Below are 25,636 nucleotides of genomic sequence, written 5' to 3'. Positions count from 1 at the left end.
GGTCTGTAGCATCCCATTTGCTTCAACATGAGGTTATTTTTCTTAGTTTTAGTTCTCATCATTAGTGATATGTGCTCCATGTGAAGGTACAGCAAATACAGAAAATGAACCAGAAAGTGAACGTCGCTGCCCCCCCCCCCCCAAGCAGGTCATCCCAGTGAACACTTTGCTTTGCGTCCTTGTAGGCATTTTAGTGCTTGTAGTAGTACGTATACTTTTATACTTTATAGAAATATCAAAAATCTTTTCTACACCTTTCGCCATAATTGGTGGTTTTCCACTTAAAGCACAGTGGATGTCTGTTCGTTGCTAGGCCTGTGATCGGCCCCATTCTCTTCCGTACTTGGCTAGTACAGTTTTTCTTCCACATTGGACAACCTGGCAGGGACTCCTGGAATGTGCGTTTTTCCTTTGTGTCGGGAGGTTCTCTTTGTTCATTTCACTTACCCTTGTCGGTCAGTCCAGGACGCCACGATGGCCTAGGCCTGGCAGAGTGCACTGCCTGGGAGAGTCTGACGCAGCTCAGTTCACCTTCATGTGTGACTCGTGTGGGGCTGGAGGGTCTGAGGTCTGAGAGGTCACTGCCACAGTCTGACTGTAGGGGCTCGGGGGCATTTCTGTGTCCTCCCAGTCACCAGGCTGCCACCCTCTGCTGCTAGAGTTGGAGCCGGCACTGACTTCCATGTCTCCCTGGCAGTGATACCATCTGCGATCTAGGGGGTGTCAACGAGCTGGCGAACTACGGGGAGTACTCAGGGGCCCCCAGTGAGCAGCAGACGTATGACTATGCCAAGACGATCCTCTCCCTCATGACCCGCGAGAAGCACCCAGAAGGTGAGACACACACGCGCGTGCACGCACACACACTCCTTTTGCAGGACAGCCTGGCATGCTACAGGGGGCACAGCTTTGGCCTAGGAGGCACTGAGGTTGTGGTCCTGGTTCCTTGCGACCTGGGGGTGGTCAGCTAAGTTTTGGACCTCGGCTTCCCTGACTGCGCAGTGGGCAGGACAGCACTGTCAGGTGGGGGGCTGTGAGTGGGCAAGGAGGAGATGTGTACAGGAAGCCCTATAAGCAAGTGCAAGGGAGGAGGTCGGGCGTGCTCTCACTGCCTGCTATCAACTCAGTCCTTACGGGCCCACTGAGACATTTATTACCTGGCGATTCCAGCTTCCCTTTACCACCAGTCCAGTGTCTGGGGACTACACACACCAGTTCCCCTTCGCTGAAGTCAGGTAGAGATTCCCATCAGGCGTATCCAGAAACCAGGCTGGGTTTCTAGCTGCCCACCCAGGAATGATGTAGATTCTGTGGGTTTGGATTAACCACCTGCCTGGTGGTATAGGTGATGGAGAGTGGAGCTGATAAGGCCGACAGACCTCAGGAAAGACCAGCCTGCTCCCCCTGACTCTGTGCTGATACCTCCTAACAGTGGGGGGACACTCGCTCAGAGGCGAGAATTCTCGGTTGGTTTCTTGGTAAGATGCTCAAGTCTACCTTTCTAACCCTTTCGACTTCCCTCTTACTCCGAACCCAGGCAAGATTCTCATCATCGGAGGCAGCATTGCGAACTTCACCAATGTGGCCGCCACGTTCAAGGTAACCAGCCATAGTGACTGCGGTTTCTGGGGAACATGCGTTTGGGGGACTCAGGGAAGGGAGGTTTCCACCCGCAAGGTTTAAGACAGAAGCAAGCTCACATGAGGTACCCAGTCTGGATAGGTGCTCTTGCCCCCGAGTCCCTTGTGGAGAAGGCAGAAGACAGATCTGGATGTGAAGCTCTGTGTCGCTGGGCAAGCAGCTGGCACTCGCCGGGCTGTAGTTCTGCCATCTGAAGTGCGGGCAACAGGCAAAGTTCTGCCATGCCCCTTTTCAGGACCCTGACTGCGCAGTGGGCAATTCTTGAAGAACTGGCTTGATGGACCCTTGTTTTCAACCCTCCATTCTGAGACACTCTGGGTTCTCTGCAACTCCTAGTCTTTCCATCTCTCAGTCAGCACCTCCTTCAAACGGTCAGAATGCGGAAAGTGTTTGGATGATCTGGGGCTCCTGCGTACCCAGCCAGGGGCCCGTCAGCCTGGGTCTCTGTGCATAGGTCAGGGACATGGGCACACAGTTTTAAAGTATGACTGCTGGTCAACAAGGAGGACAGCTGACATGTCTCAAGAGTCGTTCCCTTCAAGGCAGCCACCTCAGGAGGCCATTTATTATTCACATTCTCAGATGCTCATTGAAGCTCTTCAAAAGAATGTGCCCCATCTGATAGTTCCATATACGTTTTGAGAATAATGAATAAATAAATGTCAACCCTGAAAGGCTGAGCTCAAGAAGTGGAGCACCAGGCCTCATCAGTCCTGCCTAAAACAGGGTGTCCCTAGTTGGACTTGATTCAGCAGACAAATCTGAAACGGGTCAATCTTGACAGCTTTGTTTTAACTTCTGATCAACCCTATAATAAAGGCAGCACTGGTGATAAGGGTGGTTAGGTCTGGAGCAGGAAGTGTGTGTGAAGCTTTGGGTGAAATGGCTTGGGTGACAGAAACTCCCCCCCTCCCACTCCGGTTCAAGCCGTTGTCTCTCAGTCTCGTGTAGGACACAGCTCCCTGACCCCTGCTGGTATTATGGGCCTTGCTCTCCCCCCGGCTGAGGCTGTCAGTTGCCGGTCGTTGGTCAGCCGCTCACAGCAGCTCTCGCCAGCTGCCGGCCACTTATGCTGGCTGCCAGCTGCTCCTGGCACCACGCGACAGCCCACGGCTGCTCATGCCAACCTCCGGCTGCTCACAGCAGCCCAGCTCCAGGGAGAGCTGTTGTTCACAATCTTAGCTGTGGAGGACACAGCTCACTCGCCCATGTGGGAATTGAACCAGTGACCTCAGCGTTAGGAGTATGGCACTCGAACCACCTGAGCCACCGGGTAGGACGGGGTGACAGAAATTTTAAACTCCTAACTCGGTAAATGAGGCTTCTGTCTGGAGAGACAAAACTGGTGCACTGCTGAACATTCTCCCATGTTTCCAAAGTTGGTAGGCATTGCAGGGCCTATTCTCCTAAATCTCTCGAAGTAGCTTTTGTAGGATGTTGACATTTAAGTAGACTATGTTCTGATATTTGCGTAGGTCCCCAGCATAGATTTTTTTTCCCCACCCCCAAATTGCAGTAGGACATAACAAGAATGACTACAGGGGCAGCCAGTTAGCTCTGTTGGTTAGAGCGCGGTGCTGTTAACAAGGTTGCCTTTCGATCCCCACATTGGCCACTGGTTGCTGCGCCCTCCACAACTAGATTGAAACAACTACTTGACTTGGAGCTGATGGGTCCTGGAAAAACACACTTAAATAAATAAAAGTTTTAGAGAAAAAAAAAGAGTGACTGTAGATGAGATCAAATATATGGTGATGGAAGGAGAACTGACTCTGGGTGGTGAACACACAATGGGATTTATAGATGATGTAATACAGAATTGTACACCTGAAATTGTAATTTTACTAACAATTGTCACCCCAATAAATTTAAAAAAAAAGAATGACTGTAGACACGATGAGAGAGACATCAAAGTCCCTCTGATGTTGGAGGCCCAGCACCCCACACATTGAGGGGTGTCACACCCGAGTACTCCCACCTGTTACATTACAAGTGATCACACATCCTAGGCTTTTGGGTAGTTTATGCATAGTCCAGTCCACACAACATTTTTGACTGCCAGGGCCTACCGTGCTTTATGAATAGCAGCCCTTGTTATGTACGCCCTGGTAGGTTTGCTTATCATGGTAATAAGTGATTTATGGCTGCCTTATTTTTAGCCACATGTGTGTTCGTCCCTTTGTGCTTCCAGGGCATCGTGAGAGCGATTCGAGATTACCAGGGCCCCCTGAAAGAACACGAGGTCACAATCTTTGTCCGAAGAGGTGGCCCCAACTATCAGGAGGGCTTACGGGTGATGGGAGAAGTTGGTAAGACAGGGACCTTTTCTCTCCCTCCCATCCTGAGTGTTGGTAGCCTGCTTCCTTGGGATTCCTGAAGGAGTCAGCCTTTGGACACTTCCATGCTCTCCCATTCCCTTCTCTGGTTATGCAGCTTGCTTCTACTTCCACTCTCTGCCCTCCTCTGACATAGAGCACCTGTCCTAAATTTCAGAATGGGCAGTAAAGCATTTTCATTAAGCTGTTTGTTTAACAAGTATTTGTGCAACACACCTGCTGTGTGCTGGGTTCTGCTAAGCACTGAGATTACAGCCACACACATGACAGCCAGCTAAGCCCTAGTGCAGTTGAGAACATTGACTATAATGTCATGTAGTGCTAAATTCATGAAGGAAAACAAAGCACGGGGAAGGGAATGGCGTGTGTGGGAGGGGACGGGGGCAGTTTTAAATGGAGTGATCAGAGAATGCTTGACTGAAGGTGACATTTGGGCAAAGACCTGGTGGAGAGCGGGGGAGCAGGTCAGTGGGGATTATCTGCAGAGGAAAGGCAAGTTCTCAGGCCCTGAGGTGAGAGAGTCAGCGTGTGCGGGCCCAGCGGGGGTGGGCGGGGCATGCAGTGGGGCCAAGGGAGCGAGTGGCAGGATGTTGGGAGGCAGAGAGGCAGCGAGAGCAGATGTGGGGCTAGGACAAGTCCCCGGGGGTGCTTGGCTGTGACTTAGCAGCCACTGGGAGACTTTGAGCAGAGGAGTGACACAGTTTGACTTAAGTTGAAAGGATTATTTTGGCTGCTGGGCAGAGAACAGACTAAAGGGCAACCAGGGTAGAAGCAAGGAGAGCACTTACGAAGCTGCGGCAGAGTTCGGGGCAGTGGTGGCCTGGACGTGGGGGCTACGACGGCAAGGGTCCAGTAACTGGGAGAATGGGAGAGAGTTGCCCCTTGCTGAGATCGTGGAGGAGAGGGTAAGGCATCCCATTTTGGTTTCTTCTCTCCCTTCTGCACTTTGAGTGGCTCCTACAGGTTCACGTGACCTCAAACTCAGAGTTTTCAAAAAGTCTGGGACCATATCTCATCAGTGAGGACTAAAACTGGGTCTCCCTAAGTTGACATAATAGACCCTGAAACACATGAACTTCGTGACCAGCAGCTTTGGTCTTGAGTAAAGTACAGTCCCCATTGGTAAGAGCAGTTACGTGTGGAGCACGGCTTCATGTGAAGTGCCAGAGGGGTGACAGACAGAAGATGCTCATACTCAGTGAGTGTGCTCTCTGAGTGGAGAGACAAAACCTTTTCGTCTTCCCAGTCTTGCAAATCTCATATCCATGGCGAACACTAAACCCACCTGAGTGGTGTCAAATCCTAGATTTCCCCTAAACTAGTATCTGCTGTGGGCCTGGACCTTGGAACAGCGAATGTTACTCAGTCACAGCGGGGACATTGAACAAGTAAACAATTAGTGGAACGAGGTGCTGTCGGGTCTATACGGTGAAGCGGGCAGGGTGGTGTGGCAGAGGGCAGCTGTCGGGGGCAGGAAGGCCTTTCTCCAGGTGTGGCACTTGATCCACGTCTGGCGAGGACAGCCTGGTGATCTGCAGTGACAGCTCCACGTGGAGGCAGGAGCAGGCCCAGAGGCCAGGCCAGGGAGGCCAGAGCGTGGCAGCTGCCGGCCACGAGGTCGAGGGGCTTGGAGAGCCAGGGTCTGGGCTGTGAATAGGACGAGTGCGGACTCAATGCCTGTGATCACTTGGGAGCATCACCGAGGTCGTTTCTTGTTCTTATCAGCGAATGGCGTTGACACAGATGTGTTTGGTGATGGAGACATGACAGCTGACTAATTGGTCTTGACCGGACGTGCCGGACATCAGGCAGGACTCTAAAGGGACCTTTGCAGACTCGTGTGGACTTGGGCACATACTCGAAGACTTGAATGGTGGACTCTTTTTCCCTCCTTCACAGGGAAGACCACTGGGATCCCGATCCACGTGTTTGGCACCGAGACTCACATGACAGCCATTGTAGGCATGGCCCTGGGCCACCGGCCCATCCCCAATCAGCCGCCCACAGCAGCCCACACTGCAAACTTCCTCCTCAACGCCAGTGGCAGCACGTCGGTAGGTGTCGCGGCCTCTACCTTGAGGTCTGCCGTGCCATCTGTGTCAGCTCTCACTCCACCATCCCATCCAGGACGTGGTTCCCCCACTCTGTCCCTAGCCGTTTGCGGACACTAGGGGAAATGTGGGGGGACGTAGTACACGGTTGGTGTCTGCATCTGTGCCAGTTCTTTTCTGTACCAGTCAAGGTAGTACAATGGAAAGACCAGGGGTTTTTTAATCAGTCCTGAGTTCAAATCCTGTCGAGGGAGGGACGTTGGCAGTTATCGTGCCCACCCAGAGCCTCAGTTTTCCCACCTGTACCATGGAGACAATACTAATTCCTATCGCAGAAGACGGGTAGAATAGTGCTTTCGGAAGCAGCTTATAAGCACAGTGCTGTACTTAGTTCTTGTTACCCAATTTCTTTGGGGCCTTAAGGACCAATGGTTTTTCTCCCCAGTTGCTGCCTGTGACTTAATCCCTCTCCTTGTCCCACCCCAGACTCCAGCCCCCAGCAGGACCGCATCTTTTTCTGAGTCCAGAGCTGATGAGGTGGCACCTGCAAAGAAGGCCAAGCCTGCTATGCCACAAGGTAACTCCCAGCGGTTTCGGACCGTCCCTGTCCCCCTTCCCTTTCCAGGCCCCCCTGGGCCAGCAGAGGTGATGGAAGGCGTGTGGGCTTCTCTGGGAGAGGGAGCCTGGTGCGTGGGATGGGAGCAGACACGAGGATGTGCTGAGCCTTCCCCGCAGGCTCTCCTGGTGCTGAGGACCCATGCTGCCCCTGGGCCACCTCACTTGCCACTGTCTTCTCTTCCACGTCTTTACTCCCTGTGAACGTGTGTGAGCTGGGCAGAGAGGCTGCAGAGGAGACAGGGCTACAGAAATCCCAGGAGGGGGAAGGTCTCCCAGACCCTACTCCTCAGTGCAGGGCAGGAGCCTGGAGCGCAGGATGGCAGACAAATCTCCCAGATAGCGGTAGTTCTCACCCGCCCCATCTTCCCAGGGCTCCTACAAAGACACTCCCTTCCTGCGAGCCCACCAGAAGAACACACGCTGTCCAGCTGCCTGTCTGTACTTTGCCTACTTCGTCTCTCCATCCTCCGATTCATCAAAGACAAGATCCCTGCCAGCCAGCCCTTGGCAGCCAGCGTTCAGTAACCGACGTTAGTCACCACTGTGCTGGTGTGGCCCATGCACCCTCTCTTCCTGGTACAGACAGAGTGTGCCTGAGGCATTTTGTGAAGTAGTGACACTGGGTCCAGACACTGAGACAGGAAGCCGCTGCCGTGCATTCCCCACACACATAGCACAGAACGACAGGCTCCACCCCATGCTGGTCTAATCACATGCTGCATAGGGACCAAAAGGGGTTGGCATTAAGAGGCTGCGACCGGACCAGCTGTCCCTCCAGAGGGCCTGGCGCCGGGGAGACTTCTGTGTTCAGCGGACCCTGCCAGCCTCTGTGCCCCTTCTGCCCCTCTCTCTGCCCGCTTTGGTCCTTTGCCCTTTCTTGCTTCTGCTTTGCTGATCAGTGCTATCTCCTCTTTTGGCTTTACTCCTCTCTATTGTGAATTAGACGAGAGATGGTAAGGGCATCAGCCCTGCCAGGCTTGTCTGTGGGACCCTTTCCTATTTCCACCCTCCTCCTCCAAAGCCTCTGGCCATCAGCAGGTCACTCAGTTGCCTTGGTCATTTTCTTTGACAGATTCAGTCCCAAGTCCAAGATCCCTGCAAGGTAGGACGCCCCCGCCCCGCCCGACTACGTGTGGCTTGTTAGGGGTTTGCAGTCTTAGCATGTGCTTCCTTTCCCCCTCCCCGGTGGGTTGCAGTGTTGTCTGGTATATTTTGTCCCTGCCTTGGTGTGACCTGCCCCCAAGTCTGAGTCTTTGCTCTCCTTCCCTTCCCACCCCTGCTTAGTCTGCACCCCACTCAGCTCTCTCCTGGCCGTGTGGCTGTCTCTGGCTCCCCACTCGGTAGGGGGGTGGAGAGCCAGGCCCACAGCCTTGGAGAATGGAGTGGTGCCTAGGAGGGAGGAGGGCCCTCCTGGGGAAGAAGGAGCCGTTGAAACTGAAGGGGAAATGGCAGAGCACAGTCCAGGAGGAGGGGAGCCATGGACCACCCCAATTCTCATCAATCTCTCATGATGGCGTCATTTTCTTACTTTCCCCACTTTGGTCTCACCACTTCCGACTATCCCAGAGCTTCCAATACCAGGGACAAGTTCAGATTTCTCTGGGGTTTGGGTGGAAGATAGCGTAGAGAAGGAGGGAGAAACCTGGAAAGGTGTGTGGTATGGAAGGGGTCTGGGCTTGGTCTGGCGTCTGAAGTCAGTGTTTAGGACAGACATGCACAGGACACGTGTTCACCGGTTCAAAGCATCACGGCTTCCGTTTCACTTGTTGGCATTCACAGCTGTGGGGGATTTCACCCTGGGGAAGGGGAGTCTTCTGATGATATTTGACCCCTTGCTCTGGGGAGGGGAAGGAGTGACGGGGCAGATTTGCTTATATCCCTCCAGAAGGGCCAGGAATGCACATGGCAAGATCCATTGTTTCCGAAAAGGCATGACCTGAGCCTGAGCCCTGTGCAGAGGGGACAGGGGCCACACTAGTTCTCAGAGAGCTCTTCCACCCTGGGGAAGGAACCCTGGTTCTGTCCCTTTCATGTAGAGGTACAAGGGGTGTTGTAGAGATTCCAGGCTTTGTCCTGATTTCTGTAGCTTACCGGGTGGACAGGTGTGTGTGTGTGTGTGTGTGTGTGCGCACGCTGACTTGGGTGTGGGCTCCCTGGTGGATGGGGAGTGACGGGGCCACGCTGGCTTTTATTCCTTCTCCTCACTTGCACAGTTGAGCTGTAATCCTGGCTCTGATGCTAGATGACCTAGGATTTCCGTCATTCTCTAGGCTTCAATTTCCTGGGACGCAGAAGTGAGGGCACTGGGTTAGGGGGCCTCCCTTGTTCTGTGGTCTCTTGTCTCATCGAATCCCAGGTGGGTCCAGTGACAGTAAATCCCGGGCATCTGCAATATCAGGAGCCCATGTCATGAGAAGCTTATGGCTGTAATGGAAGAGGCAGGCCTGTGAGGATGAGAGGCCTACATGCCTTGGGAAAGTGATCTCTTGAATTCATTTACTCAGACCTTGAACTTGGTGGCCAAGCCTGCACCAGTACAGTAGGCTAATTAATACCAGATGCCTCTGAGCTCAGTGCTTTGTTTTCCCAGGGGAGCTGAGAACCTCCCCTGAGGGCTATTTTCCTCCACTGAGACTTGCAGAGAAAGAGGGTGAGGTCACCTGCCTGCAGGGTGGTGAAGGGGCCTTTCCCTTCAAGGCTGAGGAATTTACTTCTGCCAGCTCCTTTTGTTCCTTTTTTTCTTTTTCTTTCTTTTTTTTTTCCGTTCACCCCTTTCAAGAGCATTATTTTGAGCAGGAAAGAGCCACATGGTCAAGGGAGGAGTTCAGGAGGAATAGCCAGCATGCTGCTCCCACCTCGCCTTGTGCCAGAGCCCTGGCTGGCATCTCAGTTAGAGATAAGGCTGAGCAAACCTCTTCATTGGACCTACACTGACCTAGAATCAGGAGAATTCAAATCCTGACCCAAGATGGTGTATGTCCAGATTTCGAGGTGATAAGGATTGTTGGGGAGTTGTGTAATGTCCTGCCATCACCAAAATTGGGAGAGCTAAACACTTTTTTCCAGCGACTTTAAAAATAATGTGCATATAGGCAGCAGGCCGAATACACGCCTGCCTTGTGAAACTGAGCAGACCCTGTAGTTATTCTCCCGTCAGGCCTGTTCTCTGCATGGGAAGTCCTTTCTCTGTTCATTGCTGAGCTGCTTACCAGCCAGGCAGGTCCTCTGAGCTCTTTTTACTCTCTTCCATCTCTTTCCAGAAGAATTTGAGGCACTACTTCCCCAAGTTCTCAGAATTCCATCCTCTTGACTTTCCTTTGTAGTTTTGATTAGCCACCCTCCCTGGACTTGGGGTGTGGCAGGTAGCCCCTGCCCCTGTGGGTCTCGGGGTGTATGTTCTGGGTGCACTCGCTGTGTCTTTGCCCACCAGGAAAGAGTGCCACCCTCTTCAGCCGCCACACCAAGGCCATCGTGTGGGGTATGCAGACCCGGGCCGTGCAAGGCATGCTGGACTTTGACTACGTCTGCTCCCGAGATGAGCCCTCCGTGGCTGCCATGGTCTACCCTTTCACGTGAGTCACGCCACGGTAGGGAGGCTGCAGCTGGCTGCCAAGTGGTATTCCTCATCCAGTCTCCTCCCTCACTAAGACTGAGCTGGAGGCGCAGCGAGATTATTCTGGGGAAGTCTGCCCATCCCAGACTGGGGTGATTCATATTCCAGGGGGGTCTTTTCCCATCGATGGAAATTCTTTGAGGGCAGACACCCTGCTTTTCCACCTTCTAGATAAAGCTCTCCCCTCAGCCTCCCCCTCCCCAACCCTGATGGGTTGTCCTGACCCCTCCGCCTTTCACACAGCGGAGACCACAAGCAGAAGTTTTACTGGGGTCACAAAGAGATCCTGATCCCTGTCTTCAAGAACATGGCCGATGCCATGAAGAAACACCCAGAGGTAGATGTGCTGATCAACTTTGCCTCTCTCCGCTCCGCCTACGACAGTACCATTGAGACCATGAATTATGCACAGGTAGGTCGCGGGCCACTGGCGGGAGGAGGGAGCAGTAGGGAGAGCTCCTGAGTGGTGTCCATGGCCACTGCCTCCTGGGACAAAGTGCTTGGCAGTCTGGACTGGTCAGTGATCTCGGTGAAAGTGGTTGGAGACATTTGATCTCCAGAAGGCAGGGTAGTAACTGAGGGCAGGTGGGCTGCTCACCTGGGCCAACAAAGAGTTCGGGGTCAGCTGCCCCCACCAGATTCTCTCTGTGCCATCTAAAACTGCCTTTAAAAGCAGAATCAAAAACACTTCCTTTCCTATAAAATTATTACATGTTATTTTAAAAATGTGAATTCTGATAAATACCTCAAGTCCCGTTTCCCAGAAACATGGCTACTACTTTTTCCTGAATTTGACCAAATGGAATAATAACTTTACAGAACTATTTTCTAATCCATTTTGTTCAGTTACTCTTGCCTACATCAGTTTTGCTTTTTGAAGTCTTTTTTTGGGGGGGGACAGTGTGTTTCTCCAGGGAGTCTAGTTGTGGAGGGCGCAGCTCAGCTCCCAGTCCAGTCGCCATTTTCAATCTTTAGTTGCAGGGGGTGCAGCCCACCATCCCATGTGGGAATTGAACCGGCAACCTTGTTGTTGTTAGGAGCGCGCGCTCTAACCAACTGAGCCATCCGGCCGCCTCAGCTTTTTCAAGTCTTGTGATGAGCATCTTGCAGTAACATTTGCATATATCCTTAGTTATTTCCCCAGAATAAATGTCTAGGAGTCAAACTGCTTCATCAAAATGAGCAGATATTAAAGCTTTTGGTCTGTCCTGCGCTGGTGCCCTACAGAAAAGTTGTACTGATATAAACTCCCATCAGGAGTTTCTCTGTAACAACACTGATTGATTGGATTTTAAAGACGTGAATTTGACAAATGGATAGGCATTCTATTTAATTTGCGTATCTGGTTATTAAGATGAGCTTTTGAAAACGTTTATTGGCCATTTTTATTCTATGACTTGGCCTCTTGGGAAGCTTTTTTTTTTTTTTCGATTGAGGTGTTTATTTTCTTTGTTATTGATTTGTAAGACCCCTTATGGAATAAGATACTGATTCTTCTGTTCAGAATTATTGTCTGATCCCAGACTGGCTTGGTTCCAGCGTATGACTGGAGAACATAAACTTGTTTGGATATCTAGATGAAGCAAAAACAAAAGCACACCTGCTAAAAATGAGCTGTTTTTTCAGTCTAGGTCAGAGGTTGGCAAACTACAGCCCGACGGCCAACTCTAGTCCTCCGCCTGTGTTTTTAAATAAAGTTTTATTGGAACACAGTCATGCTCACTTATTTATATATTGTCTATGGCTATTTTCATGCTACAAAGGTTAAGTTTAATGGTTACCACAGAGACCAGATGACCAATGAAGTCTACAATACTATCTGGCTCTTTATAGAAGAGTTTGCCGGCTTCTGGACTAGAGTCAGAGATGGTTCTCGATCCTTCCCACCCACTCCCACTCCCTCTGGCTTTCTTCCCCAGCCCACTCTCTGGTCTGAGTGTGGAAACAGTTCGTTTCTGTCACGTACTGGCCCTGTCCTCAGAGGGCACAGTGGAGAAAACCATAGATAGCTGTTTTATGAGCAGGCACAGGACAGGTGGGCCTGAGTCTTGCAAGGTTTTGGATCAGAGAGAAGGTAGCAGCTTTGACTGTGGGTTCTTTGAGGTTCTGGAATGGTTGCTGCCTCGTTGTGCCTCCTGAGGTGAAACCTTAATGGGAAGGGACCGCTCTCATCCTCTAGATCCGGACCATTGCCATCATAGCTGAAGGAATCCCTGAGGCGCTCACAAGGAAGCTGATCAAGAAGGCGGACCAGAGGGGTGTCACCATCATTGGACCTGCCACTGTGAGCATCCCTTCCAGAGCCTGTTAGGTTCAAGGCCCTTAGGAAGTTCTTGGCCTTTGCGGAGCTCACCTGTTAATGCTTATGTCTCCCTCCTAGGTTGAAAATATTTAGGGAGTACCTGTTGAAAGTTAGTCTGTCCATTTCTGGTTAATCTTTTTTTTTTAAGGAGGGCTCAGCTCACAGGAGCTCATGCGGGGATCAAACCAGCAACCTTGGTTTTATCAGCACCATGCTCTAACCACCTGAGCTAACCGGCCACCCCCTCCAGTTAATTTTTTAAAGGGCTCTCTCCCCCGTCCCTATCACATTTATAGAGTCAAGGGGCTAATGAGAAGACTCTTATTTTAAGTGTCCACCCCCATGCAATCATAGCATAGTCTGATTATTCCTTTAGCTATAAACCAAAGAAAACTCTACCTGGAGGCTTTATTTTTACTCAGAAGTCTTCATATAAGGAGAAACTGCTCTGAATATTTTTTTGTTGTTTTTAGTTGTTTCATTAAAACTTGTCTGAAGCTAAGACAAAGGGACCTTTCGTCTCAGAGGCGGGGGGGGGGGATGATTTAGAGCAGAGGTGCACGCCTGTGTTATTATGCACCTTCACTGGGCATTGTCACCCTTGTATATCAAAGGAGGTGACTTAACCCTGAGTATACCTGTCAGTATTAAGTCATGTTTTCCAAATAAGGCTCTCTTGTCTGTGTAATGTCTCTTGAGGAAGAGAAGAGATTCTTCTTAAGCAGGAAACCTAATGTGCAGATGTTAGCTCTCTTGGCCATTTCCTCCTCAGCCTGGGCTGGGCTGGTGATACTGGGCTTGGTGATTCCTTTGAGCTGTGTGGTCAATCAAGAGCTCACTCTTTCTCTCTGACTGCTGTTTCTGCCCCTGCAGGTTGGAGGCATCAAGCCCGGGTGCTTTAAGATCGGGAATACAGGTGGGATGCTGGACAACATCCTGGCTTCCAAGCTGTACCGCCCTGGCAGTGTGGCCTACGTCTCGCGTTCTGGGGGCATGTCCAACGAGCTCAACAATATTATCTCTCGGACCACGGATGGTGTCTATGAGGGCGTGGCCATTGGCGGGGACAGGTGATCAGCTGGGGCCAAGGGTACCTCCCATATTGCTTGTTGCTGCCGAGTTCCTGGCACATTAGAATGTTTCTTTTTTTTTTTATTGTCTTCATTTTTTCAGTTACAGTTGACATTCATTATTATTCAATATTTCAGGTACGAATGTTTCTTAAGTCCATAAGATGGGGCAACTCCAATCTTTTCTCAGGACCAGCATGAGCATAAAACCAGAAAATACAGAGAAAGGTGTTTTTAAAAAGCGTTAGGTCCTGTGGCGCAGGGCTGTTTGTTGTCCGAGGTGTGGCCACAGGGAGGCAGCAGTGATTAGCAGGACCGATTCTGAAATGCATCCAAAGGGGTTCAAAACCCAGTCTCCCAGTTTATCAGGGGGGCGTCCTAGGCAGGCTCCTTACCCTCCCTAGATCTCTATTATCCTTACATGTCAGTGGGTAAAATAATAGTGCCCCCTTATGGGGTTGGTGGAAGGATTAAATGAGGTCATACATAAAGTGGCTAACACAGGGCTTGGCACTAGGAAGTGCTCAGTAAGCTTCATTATAGCTAATAATAGTGAAAGGAGAAATTCTACTCCCTTACTCTCTACTACCACCACACTCACATTTCTGGCCACCAAGTGTATAGGCGTTTTTCCCACACCAAGCAGTTCTCCAGTTTTCTGCAGGTGCCTGCTGGGTATCCTATACTTCAGTTCCATTCTGCATCGGTTCTCACAGGTTAAGGGCTCAGTCCCACAAGACTGCCCCTACTTCAGATGCCAATCTGAAGTCTAGGCCTCTGGTGCTTCTGACTGACTGGCTATAAAACAGGGGTTTGCATGTTCCCCTCTTTGGTTTCAGCAAATTACTAGAAAGGCTCACAGAACTCAGGGACAGTTTACTTAACTAGTTTACCAGTTTATTATAAAAGGATACAACTCAGAAACAACCAGATGAAAGAGATATATAGGGCAAGGTATGGGGGGCAGGACACAAGGTTCCACGCCTTCTCTGGGTGCTCTAACCTTTGTGTGCTCACTAACTCAGAAGCTCCTCAGCCCCCATACTTTAGGAATTTTTGTGGAGTCTCCAGCCCCTCTCCTCTCTCTGGAGGATGGGGAGTAGGGCTGAAAGTTCAAGCTTCTAATCATGGCCTGGTCTTTCTGGTGACCAGCCCCACTCCAGGAGCTATGCAGGAGCCCACCAAGACTGGCTCATTAGAACAGAAGACACTCCGATCATCCAGGAAATTCCAAGGGATTTAGGCGCTCTCTGTAAGATGCTCCTCTTGCCCCTATTACTCAGGCAATTAAAAGGTGTTAGGAGCCCAGGGTCAGGAACCAGGATCAAAACCAAGTACTAGAACAAAAGATGCTCCTAGTACCCCTATCACTCAGGAGATCACCAGATCTCCCCCTCCTCACCCTCATTCTGCACCAGGGTTGTAGGAGCTGTGTGTCAGGAACTAGGAGCAGAAACCAATGTACCGGGGCTGCCAAAAAAAGGTATACACATTTTAAGCTAACCTCTCTTAAAATGTGTACTTTTTTTTGGCACCCTCTATATGTATTGCTTATTATTTCACAAATAGCGTCCTCATTATTTTTGCTGGTGGGAACAATATCAGTAGTACTTAGTATAAACATTATCTTATCATAATCGTGTCATAAACATTAGCCATTGCTGGTTGTCGTTATTACTACTACTGTTACTACTACTGTTTGGCTCAGAACCGAAAGCTGCTGGGAGAGTGAGTCACCTTGTCAGTCTCCCTGGCTCTCCCAGGTCATTTCAGATGAACACCTGGGTGAAGGACTCGTGCCCAGGTCTTGAGGGGTATGGCCTAGGAACCCTGGTCCCCGGGTGCTCCTGGACACAAGGCTCCGATTCGGATGAGTCTGGGCAGTGCTTGCTCTCACGATTCATAAGGCTCATGAGCATCTCAGAAACACATGGAGAGCTGCAGAGAAGCCTGCCTGGCGTTGAGTAATCCTTTTGCAAACAAACTCACTGACAGTAGAAAATTAAACAAGTGTGTGTGTGTTTGTGTAAAATACTTTCTAGCAGTAGCCTGCCATCCTGGGGAATAGCTTGGCACGTTATATATTAATTATCCATTGCTATGTAAAAGAAGAATTACCCCAAAACATAGTGGCCTCAAACAATAATGAACATTTGTCCTCAGGGTTGCATTCAGGTCAGCAGGGCTACAGTCCGCAGAAGGTGGGCCTGGGCCTGGAGGGGGCTCTTCTCTGAGGCCTCCCCACAGGCCGCTTCGTGTCCTGAGCACTTGGTGCCAGACTTCCCCCACAGGGAGCAATTCAAGAGAGAGTGCCAGAAAGAAGCTGCTCTTTTTATAACCCAGCCTCAGGAGCGTCAATATCATAGACTCACTTATGACGTTTTGTTTCTGAGAAGCTAATCATTAAATCCAACCCATAGTCAAGAATTTGTGGCATTTTAAAGCCACCACATGTGCGTTCTCCAGGCATCTCTTAGCACCTAGCCAACCTCTGGTTACCACCTTATGAACTCCTCTTCTTTACCTTCTCTTCCCTTGTGCTGTGTTTACTCCCTGCCCCTACCCCCCATTATTCCTAAGCCATCTCTGGACCCTCCCTGGGCATCCACACCTACGGAAAACCCACAGCGTTCTTAGTACAAGCATGCTTCCTACACGCGAACACACACCGTCCCAAGCCTGCCGCTGATCCTGTGTGCCCTCCCTGTTCTCTCCAGGTATCCTGGCTCAACATTTATGGATCATGTGTTACGTTACCAGGATACCCCAGGAGTCAAGATGATTGTCGTTCTTGGAGAGGTGAGTTATTTAAAAAAAAACAAAAATTTTTCTGATAAATTTTTCTTACGGATCTGTTTTTTAAAAATACATGCATTTTGGTTATATATAACTTATGGTGACAATCCCTGCTAATCCCACCCCTTAGATTCTGGGACCTAGAGGTTGTCACTTTTAACACTTGTGTTTGTTCCTGAAAACAGAGTTCTTGCTTTTTGGTGACATAAGACATTTTAGTGCCAATAAAGCTTTGTACTGGCTGGCCGTGCTCCTCCTGGTAGACGGTGGGTAGTTATAAAAAATTAAAAGTGTATTTTTTTTTAATTTGGGGGAGTCCTGTAACCCCATCCCATCCCTTGGTTGTGTCTCTGATCAGGTCTGGTCCTAAGCCATCTTACAGCCTTACATCAAGAAGGGGGAGTCTCAGACTCCCCTTGGATATTTGCTATCCCTTTATAGTTCTTCCTGGCATCCACTCTCAGTCTTCCAGGCTGTTGTTTGGGCCAAGCTGTTGTCCCCTCTTTTTTTAGCCAAGTTGTAACTCAGGATACTTGAGTGCCCGATTTTTGGGGGGAGAGGGGAACAGATTTTCCTGCTGCAGTGCTGCTCTTGGAGGTGGGTACCCCTAACTCACAGGCTTTTTCTTAATTCCCTGTTGCTCCGCAGATAGGGGGCACTGAGGAGTATAAGATCTGCCGGGGCATCAAGGAGGGCCGCCTCACCAAGCCTGTGGTCTGCTGGTGCATCGGGACCTGTGCCACCATGTTCTCCTCCGAGGTACGATGGCCAGGACAAGTCACTGCTGGGCGGGGAGTCGGGAAGCTAAGCGATGGGCCATTTGAAGTGAACCAGGTGGTCATCTATATAAGCAACTGGTTCCCTCGATTAACAGTTGTTACTTACTTGGTTACTACAAGGTGTAGCCAGGGCCCTGTTCTCTAGAAGCTTAGATCCGGTTGGAGGAGACAAACTTGTCAGCAGATAAAGGCGAGAACGAGGCTCTGAGTTCCTACTCGGAGTGGGAGCGACCTACGGTCTGGAGGAGTTGAGAAGGCTTCATTGAGAACGTGTTTGTTGAGCAAGAGGGAGGCTGGCGAGGGAGAAGACGCCCGAGGCGCAGAGCTGGGGAGGGGCATGTGGGAAGTTCTGTGTAGGGAGAGGCTGTAGAAGGAAAGGTTTGTTCGCCATGTGAACATGCCCTGCGGCATATGGTAAGTCCAGCACATGAGTATAACAGATATTAGATATAAACACTTGAGTTCTCTGTGTCCTGCTGGGTATGATAAGCCAGACTTCAGCTTAGAGAATCCTCTCATCTTGAAGATGGCCCAGCCAGTGGTGGCGCAACTGAGGAAACAACCCCTTGGACTGGATCCATCTGCAGCTGAGTGGGCTGAGTGTGTGGCCTTGACAATCACACAGCTTCCTGCACCTGTGACAATCCCTGTGCTTAAACCCTGTTTTTCCTGCTGATAAGCGTGTGTCATACTGTGCTTTTCTCCCTAGAATGCTTGTCTTTCCCCTTCAGATTCCTGCCCACCTCAGAGGCAGTATTTGTCCAGTTGTACAATGCACTCCTCTTTTGAACCCGCAGTTCCGTTTCTACAAATTTCCCTATGGGTATGCATGCAAAACTATTTCAAAGCATGTGTCCAAGGGTACTCACTGCAATGCTGTGGTGGCAGAAAAGGCAAACAACCTAAATGCTGGTCAGAAGGCGCTGTGTCATCGTGGCACAGCCATAGAATGGAAAGCTGGGCAGGCAGGAGAATGACGCAGGCCTTGATATGTGGATATAGGAGAAGTTTAAGATTTGTCAAATCTAAGGAAGGGTAGAGTGTGGTAGATGTTTATAATATCAATTGTGTGTGTGTGTGTGTGTGTGTTTTCCATGTAGATACAGGAGGGGAGCAGGTCACAGAATCCTGCCCATCTCTTAGGGGTGAGCTCTACTTTCACAAGCTTTAGAATCAGATCTTGATGGATCTGTGTGACATGGGCAAGTCATTTAGTCTCTCTGTACCTCAGTTTGCTGAGCTGTAATCTGGGGGTGATACAGGGTTGTTATGTGGCTTAAAGTAATTGTGAGGGTCTGGCACGTACAGGTCTTAGCAACTATTCCTTTCCCTTCTTCTTCAGTCCACTTATTCCATGATGCTGGTCCTGATTCTCTTTCTTCTTGACTGTTCTCCCCTCCACCCCAGCAGCCAAAAAGAATTCCTCCTTTCCCCTCCATTGTTTCTCTTAACCAGCTTTGCATTACAGCTCTGCCCCTCCTCACCCCCACTCTGCTAAGAATACCTCCAAGAGGGCAAGGACCTTGCTCTTCTTTCTGGCCGGACACTCATTATCACCACATAGGTAGGGCAGGTCCTAAAGAGGTGTATTCATTTTGTTCTTTAATTGTTTAAACTTTGAAATTTTAAGCATGCACAAATGTAAAAGAATACAGTGACTGCCTTGCTAATAGGTGATTTTGGGGTTCTTTAACAGGTCACATGACCTTGCAGAACTTCCCACCCTGAAGACATTAGATACACAACTAAATCTCTACCTGTTGACAAACTGAGACAGCTCCTCGGGGAAAACTGAATTAGGAACTGGGGAATGGGAGTAGGGATGAGTGGGTATTGGTAAGGTGGCATTGTTCAGAAGTCTGTTCCATAAAACACAGGTCCTGGAGCAATCATCCTCAAAAGAAACCAAACAGAAAAACAAGGGAGCTTCTACAAATCATGAACGTGCAATATAACCTTTTAACACTTTTGGTTTTCGTTTTGAGAAATCTCAGAGTTCAAGATTGAACCCAGCATTTTCTAAGTTTATCTGAGTGCAAAATCGCTTTTCCACCCCACGCACCCATGCAGATTAAGTCCTACAACGAGTACACTGGGAACCCATGTGCTTTAAGGCTTGTGTTGCCAACCAGAGCAGCGGTTCCCAACCTTTTCAATACTTAAGGCCCCTTTTATTATATTTAGTGGTTAAGAGCACAGAGTCCAGATTGCCTGTGTGACCTTGGGCAAGTTACTTTACCCCTCTGTGCTTCCATTTCCTTTTTTTATAGGAAACAGTTGTAGCTACTTAAAGATTAAATGATTAAAGCTCTTGGAAAAGTGTCTGGGCATGATAAGTGTTATTTAACCAGGTTAGGTGTGATTGTGATTACCCACCACCCCTCTCTCTAAGTCAGCGTTTTGTACCAGATGTTTCACTAGGTTAATTCATTTTCCCCATTGCATCATCAAAGATACTGGTTTTCTCTTCCCTCTCACTCCCCACAGTCAGTCACCTCCCTTATTCCATTCGCTTTATCTTTTACCTCAGTGCATGCTCAGGTGGAAGGTAGCAATTGCTCACCGGCTCTAGGTAACTTGTTATGTGGGAATATAGGCCTAGGGTGGGTGCAAAACCTGAATTTTTCAAAGAAGCTGGGAGTTCGTATTTTCACATGAAATCTTTTTTTTTAATAGCACCTATTTTATAAAAAGTGTGCAGGACAGTTAGATCATGTTGGTGAGCTCAGTTCAGCCTCAGGTTTCCACTTTGTGACTTCACTTCTCACCTGTTGCTCAAAACTAGCCGCTGTCCTCCCTCCATCCCGAGCACTGCCCCAGGGGAAGCCGAATGAAGGGCTTGTGGGGTTGGGCTGCCAGGCTTTGTATCCGGGCACCAGTACACAGCAGCTCTGTGAGCTTGAGTGAGCATCTGAATGTCTCGGTGCCTCAGTTTCCTGCTTGACACGAGTCATCCATTGGCTTGAAGCTTGAATGACGTGATTCTTGAAGAGTGTTTCACAGCGTCTGGTCTGTAATGAGTGCTGACGTTTCCCAGGAGCCTTTGTTCCCTCTTGGGAAATGGACAAGCCCAGTCACGCTGCTCTCCTTTCTCTTCCAGGTACAGTTTGGCCATGCCGGAGCTTGTGCCAACCAGGCTTCTGAAACTGCAGTAGCCAAGAACCAGGCTTTGAAGGAGGCAGGAGTGTTCGTGCCCCGAAGCTTTGATGAGCTCGGAGAAATCATCCAGTAAGTGGACCTTGGGGAGGGTGCCAGCCTCCCCCTCCCTTCCCAAAACCCTCCTAAGGACAGAATCCTCCCCATCGTGGAGGTGTCTGAGATTCCCGGTCCCTCTCAGGCTTCTAGCACAGCTGTACACGTGGTCCAAAATCCTTTCTTTCTCTGGCTGTTGTTTTATTGTTCTTAGAAGCAGCAGTTAGAGGCCGTTCAGTCTGGTATTAAGTAAAACATGTTCGGTTTCTGAAGCTTCCCACTTGTCTGGCCATAAATGAGAGATGAGCATAGAAACACTTAGAAACTGTCATCTCTAATTGATGGATAAAGGGTTTTTGTATAGCCTATTGTATCTTCCCATTCTGTGGCCTCCAGATTCAGCTTTCAGGGAGGGTCGGGGATCTTGGCCAGAACCTGTTTTCATTTAGTTTTGGGGAATCTAACTGGTAAGAGTAAGTCACCGACAGAAAGGGGTACAGAGCTGGAAAACCTAAAGTGTTTAGGGTTAGATGGAGGAGCGTTCTTGGGATAGATAAGCCCAGAAGAAAATCCATGTGGGTGTCTTTTCTCCTGCCCCTCCTCTGCCTCCCAGGTCTGTGTACGAGGATCTCGTGGCCAAAGGGGCCATTGTACCTGCTCAGGAGGTGCCACCCCCGACAGTGCCGATGGACTACTCCTGGGCCAGGGTAGGTGCCGTGTGTGTCCTTAGCAGTGTAGGCAAGGGAGAATTGGGGGCTAAGGTGGTAGGTTTTGAGTTGATTTGATGTGAACCCCTAAAACAGGCCTGCCCTAACTATGCGATCATTGCCCGGGGCTCCCAACCATACCATCGAGGGAGGCTTCCCAAAGGGCTCAGGAGAACCCTGGTGACTGACTCTTGGATTCCACCCCTCCTCATGTGTTGGAGCTTGTGAGGTGGCCCCTCCTGACCAATGGGTAAAACAGATGCAGGGCTGAAGAGGGCAGAGGGCAGTGTGTACGTCCCACAGCTGGGTGGCCTGATCTGGAAACGGGGGCTGTGGCAGACAATGTCCCCTAGAGTTTTTGTGCTTCCTAAGAGATTTCAGGATGAAGTACAGCATTCACTGCCTATTTGTCTAAGGGGCATAGATGAGGTGCTAATTTTCTTAATATATAAGAACTCTTAGAAATCAATTTTAAAAGACCAGTAACCCATTAGAAAAGTGGGTAGGAAATGGCCTTTCAACATGAAAATGCTCAACCTCACTCATTATAAAAGGAACCAAAGTAAAAGGTGTGATACCAATTTTTCCCTGTCAAGCCAACAAAGATTTAAAAAAAAAAATCTTTGGCAATATGTGGTATTTGTATGGGTTTCAGGAAACTGGTGGGTTCATTCGTGTTGGTGGGAGTGGAAAGTGACGCAACCTTTCTGAAAGGCAGTTGGGTAATATGAGTCAAATTTAAAAGTGCTCCTCTGTTGTGGTCCAGCAATTCCATGTCTAAAAAACTACTTCAGAGAAATATTTGCATATACACACAAAGAAACATGTTCAAGAATTTTTTTCTAGATGATACTTATCAGTGGAGGAACAGCTAAATGGTGATATTGTCATATGGTGGGATACTATATAGCAATGAAAAGGAATGAACTAGACCTACGTGTGTGCTGTTTATAGAGCTCAAAATCATTGAGTAAAAATTCACTGAAAGAAGGGTCCAGAAAGATGTCCACTGAACTAACAACACTAAGGCAGAAAACCAAGATGGGGTGGAGGTCAAAGGAGACATAAGTTTATCTGTTCTAAATTTTGAAAAAGGAGAATGTACTCGTGTTCCTTTTGTAAGTAAAACGTCAGTTAAAGCATCTTTTAATAGAAGTTCCTAGGGTTAGGTAACAGAAAAAATGGCCTTGGGCAATGTTGGATGATGATACCCCTGTGTGCCCCATCTCGGGAAGCGGGAAATTCAAGAGCTCAGTCCCTTCCCCTGGGTAAAGGACATCTTGAGGGGGTCCCCCATTTCTACAGCCCTGTACCTCATTACTTTTTGGTGGAGGGTTGGTAGCTGTATGTGAAGTGTTTAAAATTTTTTTCTTTGGATTCATTCTTCCATTTCTTGGGCAGCTGAGCTTGGGCTGGTTTCTCAGCCTCTCTGGGCTTCGTTTCCTCTTCTATAACATGAGTGATTCTCCTTCGTGCGATTAGAGTGAACCGATGGATATAAACGCTTAGCGTACTGCCTAGCCCCGCAAACACTCAGTAAAAACAGAACAGGGGCTGAGGCTGAGCAGGTCCCGTGAGCATGGTGCTTCTGTTTCCTTTGCCTGGAATGATCCAATAAAAAGGCTTTTGCACGTCTTTCTCTGGAGGAGTTTGTCTGAGGGTTGTTACTTGGCCACCAGAATTCAAGACATTCCTGGAACACTGGTTCTGAGAGCCCAGACTGCGGGGCAATCCGGGAAAAATCTCTGTGGTCACCATAGCGCTGCCTGTCTCTGCCCCCATCTCTGCTCAGGAGCTGGGCTTGATCCGCAAACCTGCCTCGTTCATGACCAGCATCTGCGACGAGCGAGGACAGGAGCTCATCTACGCGGGCATGCCCATCACCGAGGTCTTCAAGGAAGAGATGGGCATTGGCGGGGTCCTTGGCCTCCTCTGGTTCCAGAGAAGGTGAGGCATGGAGGGCAGAAGATGGTAGGGCCCTGGGACTCAGAGTTAGTGATTTTTCCCTGACGGGAGCGGGCGTGGGCAGGGTCAGTCTTTATGGCCACAGATCAATTGTAAGGCCAGAGGGAAGAAATACAGACTGTTCCTAAGTCTTCCATAGATGGAAAGGCCAGTCTAAACCAAGAGAGGTAGAAAGCATGACATCAGGGATCTTGGATTCGCCCCTTTCCCTTGGGAATTTTTAAAGACATGGGGCAGAGTAAATTCAGGCCTTTTTAGAGAAAGGTGGATGTTAAAGAAGGGGAGAGCTGGACGGATCTGGAAGCTCAAAGAGTGCAGGCCTGGTAGAGTTGCTGAACAGGCATACACTACCTTGTATTGTATCATCAGCCTGAATATGAGAAAAAAATGGTTTTCTCTGCAATTCCCAAGCTTAACCCTCTCCCGGGACGGATAGCTGTGCCAGAGGGCCAGAAAGTACACGATTCACAGAGCCCTGGCTTGGAGTGGCAAGGCCAGGTGGCAGTCTTGGTTTGTGTCATGCCTTCACCTGCATTAGGCTCTTCTTGGGGCACCTGAGCAGGTTGCACCCTGTTCTTGGATCCCTATGTCTCCAGACTACGTTCTTAATCATCAGTTGGTAGGTTGAACACTAGAGGAGACCCCAGGCCTGTGAAAGCAACAGGGACCTCACCTCCTCTCCATCTGGTCCATGGAGGGTAGATACAAATACAAGGCAAATCCTGTTGTAGTAACTCATGCTGAAAACTGCTGACTAAAGAAGAGATTCCAAATCGTGCTTGCTCACTATTTTAAAAGCAGCATTTGACTTGAGAATATCATGCTAACCGAAATAAGCAGAAGAACTGTATGATTTCACTCACGTGATATAAAACAAACAACAAATGAACAAACAAAAATTCATAGACACAGACAACAGTATGGTGGTCACCAGAGGGGAAGGGGCGTGGGGGCAGGTAGAAGAGGTAGAGGGAGGGGGTCAAAGATATGGTGGCGGGGGGAGACTTGACTCTCACTGCTGAGCACACAATGCAATGTACAGATGATGTGTTATAGAATTGTATACTTGAAACTTGTATCATCTTATTAACCAATGTCATCCCTAATAAATTTAATAATTTGTTTTTAAATCCTAAAATAAAAAGCAGTATTTGATATTAGCAAAATCCAGAACTGCTCAAGAATCTGGAGGTTTTGCCCCGAGTTGTAAGATAGTACTAGACGTGGATTGGCAGGTTGCTGCCCTTCTTGAATTTGAGACTTGTTTAGGGAGATGGGCGAACGTGGGCATATGGCTTTGGCGGCGTATCTCCTGTTGAGCAGCTCCCCCTTGTTCCCACCTTCCTTTCCCTGTCCCTTTCCTCACCCTCCTCTAGGTTGCCCAAGTACTCCTGCCAGTTCATTGAGATGTGCCTGATGGTGACGGCTGATCATGGGCCGGCCGTGTCGGGGGCTCACAACACCATCATCTGTGCTCGGGCTGGCAAGGACCTGGTCTCCAGCCTCACCTCGGGGCTGCTCACCATTGTGAGTACTGGCACCCTGGGCGATGCACGGTGGGGACACTAGGCTTTGGCATCATGCTGCTTGGAGTACTGGTGTGTAAGAGTCCATGCTGGGACTGTTCGGGGCACGCCAGATTGGTCTGTGAAGGAGACACTCAGAGCTCAGGGCAACGTGCATGGGCTTGCTTCTCCCACAGGGGGACCGGTTTGGGGGTGCCCTGGATGCAGCAGCCAAGATGTTCAGCAAAGCCTTTGACAGTGGCATTATCCCCATGGAGTTTGTGAACAAGATGAAGAAGGAAGGAAAACTGATCATGGGCATCGGTCACCGAGTGAAGTCGGTAAGCTGTTGCCATCCTGAAGGGACTGAATCTACAGGGCGGTGGGAACAAGGGGGCCATAGTTGAGCTGGGAACACCAGGCACAGCCTTGGATGTGCTGACATGCCAAGATTGTAATACAGGTTGCCCTTAAACGGTTTTTATCGTGTTCAGTTGCAGCTTGCAAATATGATGACCTGGTAACTTGGTAACTTTCGCTTTCCCAATGAACCTTATAGGAGAAAGGGTGAAGGTTGGGGTTAAGGGGACATATTGGTTACCTTAGGCCAGATGCTGCTGCATGCTGCAGTAACGCACAACTCCAAAAATCTCGGTGGCTTCCAACAACAATAAAGGTTTTGTTCTTATTCACCCTATACCCGCAGTGGGTTGGCTATGGCTCTGTTCTCTGTCACCTGTGCTGAAGGAGCAGCGCTTTATCTGGGATATGCTCATCTCACATCAGAAGGACAAGTCACGGCAGAACCACATGAAAGCTCTTAAAGCTTCTGCTTGGAAGTTGCACAGCTCGTTTTCACTTTAATTTCATTGGCCAAAGCAAGTCACATGGTTAAGTCTGACATCACTGGATCAGGAAAAGCAATAATATGAGGCCAAACCTGATTGGTAGATGGCAGAAGGTGTTTATTTTAAATAAAGTTAGTAGGGTAGGTAGTCCTGAGTGTCCTGGTAGTGCATACTATTTAGAAATCAAAGGGAAGGAGAAGAGGTAGTGGCAGC

The 25,636-nt window shown here is 49.4% G+C and overlaps 1 protein-coding gene across 2 annotated transcripts in view; it reads left to right on the top strand.

Annotated features, from left to right (window-relative positions):
- ACLY (ATP citrate lyase) overlaps positions 1-25,636 on the top strand; it is a 39,968-nt gene that overhangs the window by 11,022 nt on the left and 3,310 nt on the right. Inside the window, exons 9-25 of one of the 2 annotated variants that reach the window (XM_081029265.1) lie at positions 698-834; positions 1,538-1,599; positions 3,833-3,950; positions 5,877-6,031; positions 6,515-6,605; positions 7,719-7,748; positions 10,077-10,218; positions 10,503-10,671; positions 12,439-12,543; positions 13,435-13,631; positions 16,349-16,430; positions 17,076-17,186; positions 20,307-20,434; positions 21,012-21,105; positions 22,898-23,052; positions 24,447-24,597; positions 24,773-24,916. In XM_081029265.1, coding sequence (XP_080885391.1) covers positions 698-834; positions 1,538-1,599; positions 3,833-3,950; positions 5,877-6,031; positions 6,515-6,605; positions 7,719-7,748; positions 10,077-10,218; positions 10,503-10,671; positions 12,439-12,543; positions 13,435-13,631; positions 16,349-16,430; positions 17,076-17,186; positions 20,307-20,434; positions 21,012-21,105; positions 22,898-23,052; positions 24,447-24,597; positions 24,773-24,916 — 2,071 coding nt within the window. The remainder of the gene's footprint in view (positions 1-697; positions 835-1,537; positions 1,600-3,832; positions 3,951-5,876; positions 6,032-6,514; positions 6,606-7,718; positions 7,749-10,076; positions 10,219-10,502; positions 10,672-12,438; positions 12,544-13,434; positions 13,632-16,348; positions 16,431-17,075; positions 17,187-20,306; positions 20,435-21,011; positions 21,106-22,897; positions 23,053-24,446; positions 24,598-24,772; positions 24,917-25,636) is intronic. The other variant, XM_081029264.1, reaches the window with a different exon arrangement.

Source organism: Rhinolophus hipposideros (assembly GCF_964194185.1).
Source record: "Rhinolophus hipposideros genome assembly, chromosome: 20".
In the NCBI taxonomy this organism is placed as follows: domain Eukaryota; kingdom Metazoa; phylum Chordata; class Mammalia; order Chiroptera; family Rhinolophidae; genus Rhinolophus; species Rhinolophus hipposideros.
Note: the sequence above shows the minus strand (reverse complement) of the source record. Positions and strands in the feature narration are given on the sequence as shown.